This window comes from Haliotis asinina, chromosome 16, assembly GCF_037392515.1.
Source record: "Haliotis asinina isolate JCU_RB_2024 chromosome 16, JCU_Hal_asi_v2, whole genome shotgun sequence".
NCBI lineage: Eukaryota > Metazoa > Mollusca > Gastropoda > Lepetellida > Haliotidae > Haliotis > Haliotis asinina.
This window is the reverse complement of record NC_090295.1, coordinates 43,692,646-43,709,802: the sequence shown is the minus strand read 5'-3', so window position 1 is coordinate 43,709,802 and position 17,157 is coordinate 43,692,646. Positions and strand designations below refer to the sequence as shown.

General features: G+C 41.7%; 1 protein-coding gene across 1 annotated transcript in view; it reads right to left on the bottom strand.

Moving 5' to 3' along the window:
* Positions 1 to 2,765: 2,765 nt before the first annotated feature.
* Positions 2,766 to 17,157, bottom strand: part of LOC137268005 (ubiquitin carboxyl-terminal hydrolase 48-like) — a 44,296-nt gene continuing 29,904 nt past the window's right edge. Inside the window, exons 18-29 of the mRNA XM_067802476.1 lie at positions 16,110 to 16,226; positions 13,807 to 13,931; positions 12,402 to 12,560; positions 11,969 to 12,093; positions 9,579 to 9,751; positions 8,696 to 8,809; positions 7,914 to 8,035; positions 6,129 to 6,337; positions 5,593 to 5,760; positions 5,326 to 5,451; positions 4,455 to 4,503; positions 2,766 to 3,199 (exon numbers count right to left, since the gene is read on the bottom strand). Of these exons, the coding sequence (XP_067658577.1) occupies positions 3,147 to 3,199; positions 4,455 to 4,503; positions 5,326 to 5,451; positions 5,593 to 5,760; positions 6,129 to 6,337; positions 7,914 to 8,035; positions 8,696 to 8,809; positions 9,579 to 9,751; positions 11,969 to 12,093; positions 12,402 to 12,560; positions 13,807 to 13,931; positions 16,110 to 16,226 (1,540 nt within the window). The 3' untranslated portion in view covers positions 2,766 to 3,146. The remainder of the gene's footprint in view (positions 3,200 to 4,454; positions 4,504 to 5,325; positions 5,452 to 5,592; positions 5,761 to 6,128; positions 6,338 to 7,913; positions 8,036 to 8,695; positions 8,810 to 9,578; positions 9,752 to 11,968; positions 12,094 to 12,401; positions 12,561 to 13,806; positions 13,932 to 16,109; positions 16,227 to 17,157) is intronic.

Genomic DNA, 17,157 nt, shown 5'->3' with positions numbered 1-17,157 from the left:
CAGGTGGTCACCATTGCAGGTAACACTGAAGAGCAATGCTCCATATTTTGCTTTACTGTTGGCTCCTTGACACTGTAGTGGAAGACTGGGCAACGATCCCACACTGTGTTGGGTTTATCAGGATGTTGATTCATTGTACAGCTTAAGGGGTATTATTACCCTTCAGATACATTTGTCGAATTCTGATTGGTCAGTAAGCAAACCACATGAAACCAGATACACCCTGTCAAATAGGTCATGTGACACATTACAAATGACCATGACCTTGAATGGAGTGTGGCTTCCAAACTCCTGACTGCATTGAAACTTTAGAGTTGTTGGCGTATGCCATTATAATTGTATACGTCTAAGGAAATACAGAATTTTCAAGGGTCTTTCAGTCCTGCACACCCTTTCAAAATACTGTGTCACTAATTTTATGTGCCAACAACCAATTTCAATGTTTGTTGTTTAGGGGAATCTTACTGCCAAACAGTATCAGGACCATGTTACAAGCAAAGCCCATTGATGCAGCTATGTGGTTCTGAACTGACCATTCAACATGACAAGGCTACACTCCATACTGAAGCTCTCATGTACAACATTATAAGCATTGCTGGTGTTGATGCCATGGACTTGTTTAACTATTCCAAAAACTAATCGAACAAATTAATGAGCAGGGAAGATGAGTGCAATGGAGGATGAATCAACCATAGACCTTGACAGAACATCGACAAGCACTTGTTATGCAATTGTGACATTTTTCAGACTTGTTCCATTGGCTTTTCCTCATGACAAGATGTGCTGCCATCACCACCAACATGGGCCTAGATCTTTGCAGCCCTTTTAGCGCTAAGATAGCGCTAAGATAACATTAGAAAAGTTAATGTTAATGTGTGGCACTTACTTAGCGCTAAGAGAGCTTCGAAAAATCTAGGCCCTGGTCTGTGTCATGGAACTTCTTACATTGTTTCATTAAGAAAGATGCTGCAATCTATTTTTCATCTGCATTGATACCTGGATGATAGCAGTATGACACAAATCTATTTACAGTATCATGTACACAATACTTCCAGGGTGGGATTCAATGTAACAAGAGTCAAGTTTCAAATTTGGTTGAATATGTGTCACATTTAATAACAATACAAGGAGTATTTGACAGTGCTGGGACAGCCAAATGCTCTTTTCTTCAAAGTATCCCTCACAGGTAGTAGAAGTTGCCCACAAAAACTGTGGCATCCTTCATTTAAAGAATATATCAGAGTTTAACTGAAATGCTTGAATAACTACAATTACATGCTATTCATGAACTAGACCCAAACTAAATACAGTGGAAGCTGTCAAAACCAGCATCTGACCAATTCGGCAAGTTGTCAAAAGCAGCATAAAATCTCAGTCCAGTCCGTGGCATGTAAACTTATCATCAGCTCTACAATACGGCATGTTGTCTACACCGGATTATTTCTTCAGTCCCGATGAGTGCCAGTTTAGACACCTTCCACTGTATATGCATTTTGTGTCCGCAGGGGACAATGAGTTAGTGAGCAAGTTGCCATTTATGCCACTTTTGGCAATACTCCAGCATTATCATGCTGTGGGAAAACCAGAAATGGGCTGCCCCAAACACAGCTGACCCTGTTGCACACAGGACATGGTACTCAATAAAGTTTTCCAAGTGAGCCCCTAACTAAAACAAGCATGTATCTTGAGTCATATCGCATGGGTATTCTTAAGTTGTTTAACTGAGCATGGCAATCATGTTCTTACCATCTACTGTGATATCCCTGTAGCAGATAGGGCAGTCAACAATCCAACACAAAAATAAATTGACAATTGCTAGATGCACTAGTATTACCATTGAGATTATCACAGTGAGCATTTAAACTGTACAATAATGTCTAGGACTCTAAGTGTAACAGTAGTAAAACAATTTAATCACTGCAATGTTATCAAGTCTCTCTTCGGCTTCAGTACAGTCTTCCCTACCTGGTACAACTAACCTGTAGGTACTGACAACAATGCTGTAACCATGGACTACCTGGACCTATGGTAAGTCACATGACATCTGATAAATGGTAAAAACTTAAACAAAACTCAAAAGTCAGCATTTCCTTCTCACTTTTATGATGGTGAGTAAAGATAAACTTTGGTCAGCTCTAGAAAAGTCATAGCCTGACTGTATGATAACTGTATACTGCATCAGAGACCATATAATAGATTGTCTCTGACTGCATGTTTTTACCCAGACTCCGGTAACAATTCCTCATAACACCTTCAACACTCAAAAGGTGAAATCTAGTGGAGTTTGCTAGTGGAGCTGAGTGACAGGGGCTGTGTAAGTAGCCGGGGACTCATCCTAGTCATACTATCTACAGTTTAAAAGAAGTTGAATACTTAAGAGAAATTTAGAAATAATCTCTGTCGCTTATAATGATATCAGAAATATGATTATTGTAGGTATCAATGTGCCAAGGGCAACATTAATTAGCCAGCAGGAAAAGAGGCTAGTGTCAAGCTAAAAATAGTCCCCACACAGGACAGTGTACACAGATGATCTACACAAGTTTGTGGTGAGGCCATACAAAGTTGCCACTGGAACTCCTTGACAAACTGATATAAGGAACCGAGTGTGTCTGCCACATCACCTGTTGAGGAAATGATATAATCTACAACAAGTAGTCCCCTAGACATCATCGATTGATAACATATCATAATTAACAAAAAGTAGTTCCCCTGGAGACATCACTCAAGTCCTCGTTTTATGAGCAAACATTGTGAAAACAATACACTGGAGATGTTTCTTTATTGACATATCTAATACTGACAAAGCCAAGCTGCATTATCAGATGAATGACCTTGCTGTCTATTGCTGTTGCATCATCACATACTGAGAGAGGGTCGCAGTCTGTATGTACAATGGGATGGCATTTTCACAGTCACTCCGGAAACACAACCTTGTCATGGACTCGCTTGAGTCTGGCACAGAACAAAATGTTTGTCTTCAGTTCTTCAAAACAGCCTCGAAATTGATGATTGGTTTTGTTGAACTCTTGACAGTTCAAATACAGTACTCACAAAGCTGAATGTCTGAACAGGTCTGAAAGAAGAGACGAGAGGTTATCTGCCCTTTGTCTGTTTCAGTGGGTATGGTCTTGAGATTTTGGTTTTCAAGTGCTCAGCAAGTTGGTTCCCTGGAAGCCTCTCTCTGGTTTTGATGACCCTACAAAAATAATCATGGATGAGGCACACAACAGTTTCAAGCTGTGTAACAGCCAGCATTCACACAACAGTTTCAAGCTGGGTAACAGCCAGCATTCACACAACAGTTTCAAGCTGGGTAACAGCTAGCATTCACACAACAGTTTCAAGCTGGGTAACAGCCAGCATTCACACAACAGTTTCAAGCTGGGTAACAGCCAGCATTCACACAACAGTTTCAAGCTGGGTAACAGCCAGCATTCACACAACAGTTTCAAGCTGGATAACGGCCAGCATTCACACACAACAGAGGCTACATTTCAGAGGACATCAGGGATTGGGAAAGGCAGGGGCCATGGGCCATTTTGCACACTGGAATACAAAATGGCCTATTAAAATTTTGAAGTTTACTACTGATACATGGGCAGTGGCCCATTCTAAATTTAGAAAATGGCTAATAATCCTGAAAATGGCCCATTGTCAAAATTCCCTTTCCCAATCCCTGGGACATTTGTAAAACACTAACATCTACTAATATCTGAATGAGTACAAGATGAAAACACCAAAAGTCATCTTTACTTTGACCAATAGGGATGAAAACAAGTTATGTTAATATATACTCATGGAAACAAATAAGGGAACACATGGATGTAAAAATGTTCCTTAAATTATTTCCCGAATTTCACCCACAGTGCAATACGTACCTTGTGAAGAAACTGAAAAAGAATAAAGGAACGCTTGTACGTTCATGTCTTGCCTTATTTCTTTTCATGAGCATATATACATAATGCAGTGGCCAGTATCTGAACACTAATATCAACAGAGTTATGCCCCTTGTATTCTACAGAGTGTTGTGTCAGTGTCAGAAACAATGCAAAATGAGTGAGTGAGTGAGTGAGTGAGTTTAGTTTTACGTCGCACTCAGCAATATTCCAGCTATATGGCGACGGTCTGTAAATAATCGAGTCTGGACCAGACAATCCAGTGATCAATAACATGAGCATCGATCTGCGCAATGGGGAACCGATGACATGTGTCAACCAAGTCAGCTAGTCTGACCACCCGATCCCGTTAGTCGCCTCTTACGACAAGCATAGTCACCTTTTTAGGCAAGCATGGATTGCTGAAGGCCTATTCTACCCCGGGACCTTCACGAGTCAATGTAAAATGAAGAATGTTTGTATGAATAAGTGGTAGCAGCCAGTGAGGATGAGAGATGTGAAGTGATATGAAGACATAGGTTGGACAAACCAGAATGGGTTGCAAAATGGCCTCACCTCTATAAATGTCCTCTATTGGATAAGCTTCATCAGATGGTTCATCAGCCTAGAACACAGGAATAAATGTTACACAATGCAGGTATGCCATAAACTATCCCTTGTTAGCTTTGCAAATGACATATGGACTTAGAGGTCACATCTAAGGATGGTGGTACTGACAGACCTGTTACGTAGTTGGAAGAAAAATCTTGTTGATCTCACATCGAATGATAACAGTTGTTGTATTGTGACACATCCAAGTATAAGCAACTGTTGTAGATATACAGCTGACTAACCTGTTGTACTCTGACATGTCTATAGACAAACAGCTGACTCACCTGTTGTATTCTGACATGTCTATAGACAAACAGCTGACTCACCTGTTGTATTCTGACATGTCTATGGACAAACAGCTGACTCACCTGTTGTATTGTGACATGTCTATAGACAAACAGCTGACTCACCTGTTGTACTCTGACATGTCTATAGACAAACAGCTGACTCACCTGTTGTACTCTGACATGTCTATAGACAAACAGCTGACTCACCTGTTGTACTCTGACATGTCTATAGACAAACAGCTGACTAACCTGTTGTATTCTGACATGTCTATAGACAAACAGCTGACTAACCTGTTTTACTCTGACATGTCTATGGATAAACAGCTGGCTCACATGATGTACTCTGACATGTCTATGGATAAACAGCTGGCTCACATGTTCTGTATTCTGACACATTGTAGGATGGGCAGCATTCACCTGTCCTGTATTGACACATTGTGGGACAGACAGCAGACTCACCTGTTCTGTATTCTGACACATTGTAGGGCAAACAGCTGACTCAAGTTGTTCTGTATTATGACACATTGTACGCCGAACAGCTGACTCACCTGCAGTAGGATGACAGCACCTGGAGTTATCTTGAGATCTTGTAGTGTACTTGAGTCATCGGTTAGGTTCACTCCATCAAGGAACAGGTTCTGGTCAAATGGTGGCACGGAGAACTGCTTCATTATCTAAAAACAACATCAAGGTGCAGATAACAGCATTAAACTTGCAGCAATATAACAGGCATTACTCTCTGACAATTTAAGATGACACACTGGGAATATCATCAGCAGCAGTCAAAATCTTCCACGCTATGTAAACTTACTGACCTTTATTTTCAAGTCTTTGAGGGTCAGATCAGACGACACAAGCACCTCTTTCTCTCCACGTGTCTTTCGATGTCTCTGACTCCTCCTCTTGAGTGAACCAATCTCCTCCACTTTCATCATCTTCTCTGTCAGTGACTCATCGTCAAACTTCTTCTTCTTGGCCTGGGACTGATAGAGAGAGAAAAAGCATGATGCGGTGGAAACAAGCACGACCCTAGTAATGTCTAGATGATGATTTTCCACATTTGATCCCTGACTACCTCACGAATACCACAATAATGTAACAGTAAGTGAGAGTGAGTGAACGCCTGGACATAGCTGTACACCTATATCAACACAGACATAGTAATGACAGTAGTTGGCAGAGAGATGGAACATAATCAGCCCACTCATTACCTGTAACCACCCATCTCCCACAAGCAAAGAATCTATTCCCATAGTTTAAATATAAACTGTATTTGTGATTATTTGTGTGCACGAATGCATGCTTGCAAGTGTGTCAGTATTGCTATTTCTGACGTGTGTGCGTTTATTACCTGAAGATAGTCAGGGTCCTCAGCCCTCTCCAAGTTACTGTTTTCTCCATTTCCCAAGCCTTTCAGCATGACTTTCTCCAGTGGTGCTGGGCCCACACCGTTCTTCTTCTCCTGAGCTATCTTTCGGACATACACAACAGAATCCTTGAAAATAAACCGGTTAGATTCTTCTGTTGCTAATCTATGAGACAGACAGTCCTGGCAGATTTCTGGAAGAAAACAAGTGTCATTTTATACTGACTTTATACTGTGACAGACTGTATACCTACCTGGCATTGTGACAATCTGTATATCTACCAGGCATTGTGACAATCTGTATATCTACCCGGCATTGTGACAATCTGTACATCTACCTGGCATTGTGACAATCTGTATATCTACCCGGCATTGTGACAATCTGTACATCTACCCGGCATTGTGACAATCTGTATATATACCCGGCATTGTGACAATCTGTATATCTACCCAGCATTGTGACAATCTGTATATCTACCTGGCATTGTGACACACAATCTGTATATCTACCTGGCATTGTGACAATCTGTATATCTACCCGGCATTGTGACAATCTGTATATCTACCTGGCATTGTGACAATCTGCACATCTACCCGGCATTGTGACAATCTGTATATCTACCTGGCATTGTGACAATCTGTACATCTACCCGGCATTGTGACACTCTGTATATCTACCTGGCATTGTGACAATCTGTATATCTACCTGGCATTGTGACAATCTGTATATCTACCCAGCATTGTGACAATCTGTATATCTACCCGGCATTGTGACAATCTGTATATCTACCCAGCATTGTGACAATCTGTATATCTACCCGGCATTGTGACAATCTGTATATCTACCTGGCATTGTGACAATCTGTATATCTACCCGGCATTGTGACAATCTGTACATCTACCAGGCAATGTGACAATCTGCACATCTACCCGGCATTGTGACAATCTGTATATCTACCAGGCATTGTGACAATCTGTATATCTACCTGGCATTGTGACAATCTGTATATCTACCCAGCATTGTGACAATCTGTATATCTACCTGGCATTGTGACAATCTGTATATCTACCCAGCATTGTGGCAATCTGTATATCTACCTGGCATTGTGACAATCTGTATATCTACCTGGCATTGTGACAATCTGCACATCTACCCGGCATTGTGACAATCTGTATATCTACCTGGCATTGTGACAATCTGTACATCTACCCGGCATTGTGACACTCTGTATATCTACCTGGCATTGTGACAATCTGTATATCTACCTGGCATTGTGACAATCTGTATATCTACCCAGCATTGTGACAATCTGTATATCTACCCGGCATTGTGACAATCTGTATATCTACCCAGCATTGTGACAATCTGTATATCTACCCGGCATTGTGACAATCTGTATATCTACCTGGCATTGTGACAATCTGTATATCTACCCGGCATTGTGACAATCTGTACATCTACCAGGCAATGTGACAATCTGCACATCTACCCGGCATTGTGACAATCTGTATATCTACCAGGCATTGTGACAATCTGTATATCTACCCAGCATTGTGGCAATCTGTATATCTACCTGGCATTGTGACAATCTGTATATCTACCCATCATTGTGACAATCTGCACATCTGCCCAGCATAGTGACAATCTTTATATCTACCTGGCATTGTGACAATCTGTATATCTACCTGGCAGTGTGACAATCTGTATATCTACCAGGCATTGTGACAATCTGCACATCTACCCGGCATTATGACAATCTGTATATCTACCAGGCATTGTGACAAGGCATCTGGATCCATCAGTCTCCTCCAGCTGAACGGCAGTAACTTCAACATCAAAGCCCATATGCTGTATCAACATCGTCCACTCTGACGGCCACAGCAAACTAACACTACAACACAAGCAATCTTATTGCTAAGTCATAAATACATTTTCCCCTTTGCTTAAGCATAAAAAAGAATACACCAGAAAGGTATTTTTGTATGCCTGAATTTTCAGACACCCCAGTCTTAGTGATCGGAAACTGAAATAATAAATTCCAAACGAGTATAAGAGAACAAAACAACTAGGCATTTGTAAGATCAAATGACAATTCGCAACAGCAGCCATATTTTAAATCTGCATGTATATCTCATTTTGAAGTCTCTTCTGGTTCAGTTAATAGTCTTGGTTGCCAATACTAGTTTTTAATCATACCTTATTTTAAAAGTGTGATGATCACAAATTATATAACAATTTTTTCAAAATTCAAGGTTTTCCAAGCTATTTCAGCTTTCATAAGCTCAGGAAATCACCTCATTTCAATAGGGACCTGATAATGCAATACCTCAGGCCTCACTTAGCCTTCACATAAATGCACAGGCTCCTGGGGCCCTATACTACACACATGCCCCATGGTGAGGTCAGCAAAGGCCCTATTTCAGTATGGCACTTGCTAATATGACATTCCATCCAAGCATGCTGATTTGTTTCCAATGGGTATAGAGAATGTATGGTATACTTGTATTGAAAACGTGAGTGTGGCAATAAGACGACTGAAATGCAGACTCACCAGTCCTGAAGTTCACCATGGCCATTAAGTGTTGGTGGGTAGAGGAGGCCGCCATGTTCACACAGGAGAAGAGAGTTAGTAATGGATGTGACAGGCTCTCGTCTACCGTTGTCTCTAGGCACAACATATTACATATATGATTAGTTATTTAACAAAGGTCATTCACACAAGGTTAAGTGATAATTTCCCAACCTTCAGTATTATTGCCTGAAGAAGTTGTGACTGATGTACATAGTACTAATACAGATTCAACTTTTCAATACAGAAGGCAAAATCTTTGATAAAAGATAATTACAATGTGTTGATATCAACAAAGCTGATGACCACCTCATCCATCTGGCTGCCTACTTTGACCTGTATAAGATGCTGGGGCCATACTTCAATCAGGTATCCTTTACCTCAGGTCAGCATAAGTTGTTGGTATGCGAAACAAACCCTGAATTTCAAAGTGAGACCTGCAAAGGCTGCTTGATCCCAATTCCAACCCATGAAATTCCATGGTGAGACAAGCATACTTGCTAGATCCCAGATGAACCTTGATAAGAACAGCATAGGTTGCAAGGGCAGTAATCCAACCCAGAAACTCTACAGTGAGGCCTGCCTAGGTTGCAAAGGCCTTATTCAACCCAGAAACTCTACAGTGATCCCAGAATAGGTTGCAAGGGCCTTATTCAACCCAGAAACACTTCACTGAGGCCAGCATCAGTTGGAACGGGGACTCCTCTAACCCAGATACTCCTAGTTGACGCCACGCCAGCTAAATCCTTGGGGCCTATACTAACAGACACTCCACATCGAGGCCAGTTTTGGCTAATGAGGATTATTCTATCCCATGTGTACCCCAACAGAATGACTAGCCACAGCCACTGGCCCTGCTACTCACTTGATGAACTTCCTCCACTCTTCAAGGAACACTGCACTGACCACATTCACCTGCTCATTCACATCCAACTTGGGCCGGTTCCTCCCAGCGAAGAGGTCAGCCAGCACTGACTTCTGTGTGAGAGCGCTCTGTCGGTACAGGCCCTTGGTGTGCTCCTCCTCTGCTGTCAGTTGCTACAACATAGGTTAGTAAGTTTTTGCATTTGCAATCTTGCACAACACAAAGCAGGGCAAAGTGTGTAGAAAAATCAAAAGAGAGCATTTATAACTAATGAAGATTAAATGTTTCTGTCTGTTTTGGAGCCAGTGACTATGTCTGAAGTGTAGTAATGTTAATGTGAAAACAACAGTCCACCACAAATCACATGTTGTAAACAACCAAATACAGATGGGAGATAAGTCAGGGGAGACAACTTACCATTAATGGCTGATGCTATGGTAAAAGGAATATAGATACCATGTTTAACAGTTGTTTTCATTGTTTAAAAATATACTCAGCAATATGTCTGGCTGCAGAAGTATGAACTGCATCAAACAGGATAGTGAGTCCCATTAGCTGCCCCCTACAAGAAACATGGCTTGCTTCATGGGTCAGGCGACAAGACTTATAGTCCGTTTGGCTCAAAATTGGACCGATGAATTGCAATATAACTCTAAAACTAATCAACATAAGATACTTCAAGGTCACATGCAATGTAAAAGTTTGCAGATTCTGATACCTTTCGGTATGCACTTACCGAAACAAATCCTCAAAAATGCCAATTCAACCTGAAAAAAAACGCGATGAAAAAAAAGCCCCAGAAATCAGAGTTCAAACCATTCACTATATATCCCCTAGTGCTGGAGGAAAAAGTGGTTTCAACAGCTGTGCTGCTCTGCACCCATAACGCATGCGCAGTGAATAGGTACGTGGAGCTTCAGACAGAATGCATGCCCAGAGTATGAGGTCATGAGCAGTAGTCTAATCTTGGTTGTGTACACAAACAAGTAAATAATCTGATTGTTACATAAAAAAACTTGTTGATTGTGGAAAGCAGCCTCTTGTCACAGAGAAAGCTCAGTGTCTGGTTTATTGACACCCACATGTCTGTATGCCTGTGTGCTAAAGACAATGTGCCATATATAGCTTCAATCAAGGACCAAATGCAATTTGAACTTAACACCTATCAGGCTATACACCATAAACAAAATAAACTGGTTTATGATTCATGCACCCAAGTCCTGTCGCCTGCCATATTATGTAATTAGGCAGGTGTGATACTTGTACACAACAAGTTTTGTGTATGTGGGTTGCAAACAAACGACATAGATTTTTCACGGATGACTGGATCTGACGGAAACTGGTGCAAACTCTTGTCAGTTTCAAGTCCTGCTTTGTACTTGGACGAATGACAGTTTCCAGCCGTGCAGTAGTTCACCATCTCTACTGGGAAGATTTTTGATCGGATCGAATGCAAATTCAGTGAATATGTATTTACAAAACCCAACATCTCCATATACATTCTTTATGGATAACAACCTCTTCTAGTTTATATGATTTTTTGTTGGACTATGGTATATGAATCCATACTGAAACGAGTCATCAAGTACAATAAAAGAAGTTGTTATCCATAAAGAATCTTACATACTTCTAAAATGCCCATCAAACAGATAATCTTTCTGTACACGCAATGAGCCTTCTGCATATGAGCAAATGAACCAGCCAATCGGAAACCATCGTTACACTTGAGTGCACGCCCACCCGCTATGATTGGTCTCCCGAGGGCTTCGTTTTGAGGAAAGTAAGCACAAAATATTGCACTTTTGAATCTTGACTGTACGCTTATAATTTTGTTTATTCGTTTTTCAACAAGCAGCAATGTATATTATATGTCATGAATAAGTGATAATTGTGTTTTGATTATGTTTGATTTTTTGGCTGCATGTGACCTTTAATGAAACGCTGATCATAATCAAAACATCAGACCCACTATGAGAGGTTTTTGCAGAATTTGTGTCCTACAAATAAAAACGTTATTTAACAAAATATCATTATGCATTGATGCAGTCCACTGTTTGTTATGAGGGAGGAGCACAGAGAAAGGGACAGCCAGGTGTTCAAGAGGCACATGCACAAGGGCTGACAAAGTTATTTATTCATTAACCTGTGCTGTGCTATTCCCTTCCTTTCTCCCACACCTTCCTCATAACAAACTGTGAACTGTGACAATATTTCAATGATAGATTGTTAAACAACTTTTCACTTTTAGGACAAAACTTCTGCAAAAACCTCACAGAGTTGGTATGATGTTTTCATCATGATGAGCGTTTCATTGATTATTTCATGTTTCTTTTCCGCTTTTGAGCCAACGGACTATAAACAACCACAGTAGTTTGTTTCGAAAAACTCACCAAGCATTTCTCACACACTGCATCATCTCGCCTGTACTGTGGACATGTTTGAAAATAGGTTTTCAGTCGCTGCCATATTTCTTCAGGGATGAGCCGACGACAACTTTTGTCAGGACTGAGACAACCTGCAACACAGGAAGTAGAAACCGCATGGTCTAGAAAAATCAGATAACCTGCTACTTCATGACATCATACTACCAGAGATGCGTCAACAGCTGTCACCTAATCTCGTTCCTTTCAACAGCAAAGTTAAAAACCATGCTGATGCTTGGGCGCCTGACAATGGCTACTTAGCAGGGATGACCATAAAAAATTTTCAGTTTACATATTATAACATGGATCAATAATTTTGTCTCGAAAGTAGTAACTGTCCTTTCTACAAGAAAACTGGAAGATGCTTAAGTGAATTATGATTTAGTTTTGGGTTCCTCACCGTGATCACATAGCAGGTCTGTGTTAAACTGAAGTTCACACTTCTGGTCTTCGTCATCTTGTTCCCCATTATCTCCCAAGTCACAGGATGGCTTCTCCTGCCCTTCACCACCTGGCCTGTCTCCTCCTGTATCACCTGGTTTCACCTCTGTCTCATCACCTGCAGAAGCAAAGGCAGAAGCTTGACCAGTTTCAGGCAAGCACAGCAAGGCTGTTACACAGTGAAGCCTCGTTAATCTGGACGGTTGTGTTTCTCAGCAAATTCGTCCAGATTGCGAATCGTCCAGACTTCTGAATCAATCGCTTATAAAACGATGACTAGCAACAAGCACATCATAGCTAAAAATCTTTTATGGTTGCTTGTGTTCGTTTAACCTTCCTCATTGAATTCATCACATCAATAATTTTACCAAGTGACATCTCATCGGTAATTGTCTCAAAATGTCTCCAGACTTTCAAGGTATTTCTTTGCCTCAGTCGATCTATTGTTGTATGCCTTGAAAGTTTAAATTATACCTGTTTCTGTCAGTTGAGTATGTGACATGCTTTTTGGTGGGAAAAAATGCAAGGTCACATTTCACAAAGTTAGTGAAGCACACTTGTGACTTGCAGCGTTGTCAAGAAGCATAATCACTTTAAGTCCATGTGATCACATCTGTCTGTCAACGTACGTAACCAATAGCAAAACAGTTCACTTGTCATCCACGCCTCTGGTCCCAGATTTTCAAAGCTCTCTTAGTGCTACAATAGTCGTAAGTCAATGTTAATGTATGGTACTTACAACTATCTTAGCGCTAAGAGAGCTCCGAAAATCTAGGGCCTGTATTGTGGCAATATCTCATATAAGACTTCTGTCAGGAGCTTTTAAAGTCTAATTAAAACAATAACCCTTAATTGACATTTCTCAAAAGTTAACAAGAGTTTATCTTGTCAACTGCATGTCATGGGGTGTTCATTGTTCCAACCGACTGAGGCCAGTAAAATGACCATCACCGGGAGATGTTATTATGGTTCGTGAACACAACTTACTACGTCTGGACTATGATGCAATTTACAGCATGCTTTACTGATTGGTTACAGCTACTTAGCATCTGATACTGGAAACCATATTTCTGGCTTATCGAGGCAAATTAAATAGGCATAGATTGGTAACGTTGAAATCTTCCGGGAGGCGAGACATCCAGATTATAGGCGTCCGGCCTTACGGGGCTTCACTGTATATGACATTTGAGTGGCACATTCGCAGCTGAAAACCTATCCAAGGATAGAATAACACGATTGATAAAAATGTTAGGGTCAGCACCAATATCAATTACCTTTGAACTAATTGGCTCATAAACTGAAAGAAAACATATTCATTTCAATGTGTGTGTTATTCAAATGAAATGAAGAAAAGCTGTTCCTACCATTATCCTCCTCTCCCTCATCCACGACCTTGTCCGTGACCTGCTGCGCATCTTGATGGAAGGTGGAGAGAGCAAGTTTCTTCCAGCTCCTCAGTGATGACCTCCCCACCCAGTAACACAACTCACTGTAACAAAAACATTGGAAGTCATGAGGCCAGGAGGTTTAAGATACGCTGGACCAGTGGTGCATACTACTAGCTTGGGATTGGTGTTGGTATGGTAGTTGGGTAGGCTGAAAACCCCTCCTCACCCAGTGCACAACTCACTGTAACAAAAACATTGGAAGTCATGAGGCCAGGAGGTTTAAGTGATGCTGGACCAGTGGTGCATACTATTAGGTTGGGATTGGTGTTGGTATGGTAGTTGGGTAGGCTGAAAACCCCTCCTCACCCAGTGCACAACTCACTGTAACAAAAACATTGGAAGCCATGAGGCCAGGAGGTTCAAGAGATGCTGGACCAGTGGTGCATACTATTAGGTTGGGATTGGTGTTGGTATAGTGGTTGGGTAGGCTGAAAACCCCTCCTCACCCAGTGCACAACTCACTGTAACAAAAACATTGGAAGCCATGAGGCCAGGAGGTTCAAGAGATGCTGGACCAGTGGTGCATACTATTAGGTTGGGATTGGTGTTGGTATGGTAGTTGGGTAGGCTGAAAACCCCTCCTCACCCAGTGCACAACTCACTGTAACATACAGGCAGCGAGCCATGAGGCCAGGAGGTTTAAGATACGCTGGACCATTGGTGCATACTACTAGGTTGGGATTGGTGTTGGTATAGTGGTTGGGTAGGCTGAAAACCCCTCCTCACCCAGTGCACAACTCACTGTAACAAAAACATTGGAAGCCATGAGGCCAGGAGGTTCAAGAGATGCTGGACCAGTGGTGCATACTATTAGGTTGGGATTGGTGTTGGTATAGTGGTTGGGTAGGCTGAAAACCCCTCCTCACCCAGTGCACAATTCACTGTAACAAAAACATTGGAAGCCATGAGGCCAGGAGGTTCAAGAGATGCTGGACCAGTGGTGCATACTACTAGGCTGGGATTGGTGTTGGTATAGTAGTTGGGTAGGCTGAAAACCCCTCCTCACCCAGTGCACAACTCACTGTAACATACAGGCAGCGAGCCATGAGGCCAGGAGGTTTAAGATACGCTGGACCATTGGTGCATACTACTAGGTTGGGATTGGTGTTGGTATAGTGGTTGGGTAGGCTGAAAACCCCTCCTCACCCAGTGCACAACTCACTGTAACATACAGGCAGCGAGCCATGAGGCCAGGAGGTTCAAGAGATGCTGGACCAGTGGTGCATACTACTAGGTTGGGATTGGTGTTGGTATGGTAGTTGGGTAGGCTGAAAACCCCTCCTCACCCAGTGCACAACTCACTGTAACATACAGGCAGCGAGCCATGAGGCCAGGAGGTTTAAGATACGCTGGACCATTGGTGCATACTACTAGGCTGGGATTGGTGTTGGTATAGTGGTTGGGTAGGCTGAAAAGCCCTCCTCACCCAGTAGCACAGCTCACTGTAACATACAGGCAGTGAGCCATGAGGCCAGGAGGTTTAATACATGCTTGAGCAATGGTACATACCACTGGTTTTGAGGTTTCGGTTTGTGTTCGTTTTAGGGTCAGGGATGGGGTCAGGAATGGGGGTTGGTGTTGGGGTCGAGCTGTGGGTTGCATAGGCTATAAACACCTTCCCACCCAGTAACACTACTCACTGTAACAAACAGACATGACAGAGGGAATACTCTTCTTCAAAATAATCTCCAAAGGCATTGTTCACTTTCCACACTGGGATTAGGACAAAAGTGTCTTTCTTTTTATTTTCATGTATAATAGTACACGTTAAACAAGTAATGAATAAATTATGTAAAATTTTGGATCCAAGATGAACCCATGTTCTCTTACAAAAGTAAGAACTGGTTAATACCACTGGGCTCCAGCCTCTTTTAAAAAGGCTGTCGTAAGCCTAGGATCTGATAACGTGTGTCGCGGTATTCGTACCTCCGATACTGTAGCATAGGGAGTACAAATACTACGGGAAAAGTTATGAGATCTTAGGCTTACGAGAGCTTTTGGAAACGGGGTCCTGCGATCTCGCATCTCATGTCTGAAGGAGACACCCATCAGGTTTACCTCACAGTCCATTCCGATGTAAGAATAGGTCAATGCATCTAAACTCACTGTTAGGGTTGCAAAACCCAAAGCCTTTTCACCCTCAAACTGTCAGGTTAGAAGTATTTCATGCTTTTCATGTGTCATGGCACAACAATACCAGAAAATTCTGGGCTACATACCTATCATACGTAAACTTGGAGACCATGTTGACAGCTTTCTCATCATTGACCATCTGCTGCTTCATCCTCGTCACATGACACCGATTCCGCACACACTTCCAGCATAATGTTTGCTCCCTGCAGACACAAATACCTCAATGGTGATTGACTGAGATGCCAGTCTAAGTAAACTTATCCTCAGTACTTTTCATTAGACTCCACCACTGAGTCTAACAAAACCTTAAGGGAGGTCGCGTCAGGCAACCTTTGAGATTGACCAATCAGGACACAGCTTACCAAATCGCGAAAGTGCACGTTTGCACATACCTTTTGGTCTTTTTATCTCGAAAAGGTTCGTACACGAAGGATTCTGAATGCTATTTAGCGTACGATCGCTTCCGGGTGATGCACACGGCGTACGTACAGCAGTGAGTACATAGTTGCTGAAAATAGTGTTTTTGACAATATTCAAGGATGTTATCTTGCGGAAATATTAGCTAATGGTAACCATGTCCACAGAAACCCCAAAGCGTATATACTGCAGGTCAAATAACTGTGAGTTTTGTTTGTGGAGAGATCTGTGTCGGTGACCAGAATATTTTGAAAGTCCCTCCGATCCCTAAATAATAGCCGTTGTCTGATTGGTTAAATCTATTTAACCGTCTCGCATTTGATTGGACTGTGATTGGTTGCTCAAAAGGTTACCTGACGCGACCTTCTACTAGGTTTTGTTAGACTCAGTGGTGGAGTGTAACGAAATACACTGAGACGAAGTTTACTTAGACTGACTGAGATGCGAAAACATCACAGAAAGTTCATATGTCCTCAACAACATATTACAATGAAACAAGTACTAGAACACAAAACTGGAGTAACTAGAATTCAAAATGAACTTTGAACAATACTTCTGCTACATTTGCTGTATCAGTTTGATTTGGGAGGAACGCTCAAAGTGATGCCAATCTCAGATAAACAGCATTGTTATGTACCTGCAATTATTGTAACATTTTAAGGATTTTTTGGTAATTGCATGTCTTACCATTTGTGAAAAATTCTCAAAATGCTCAAG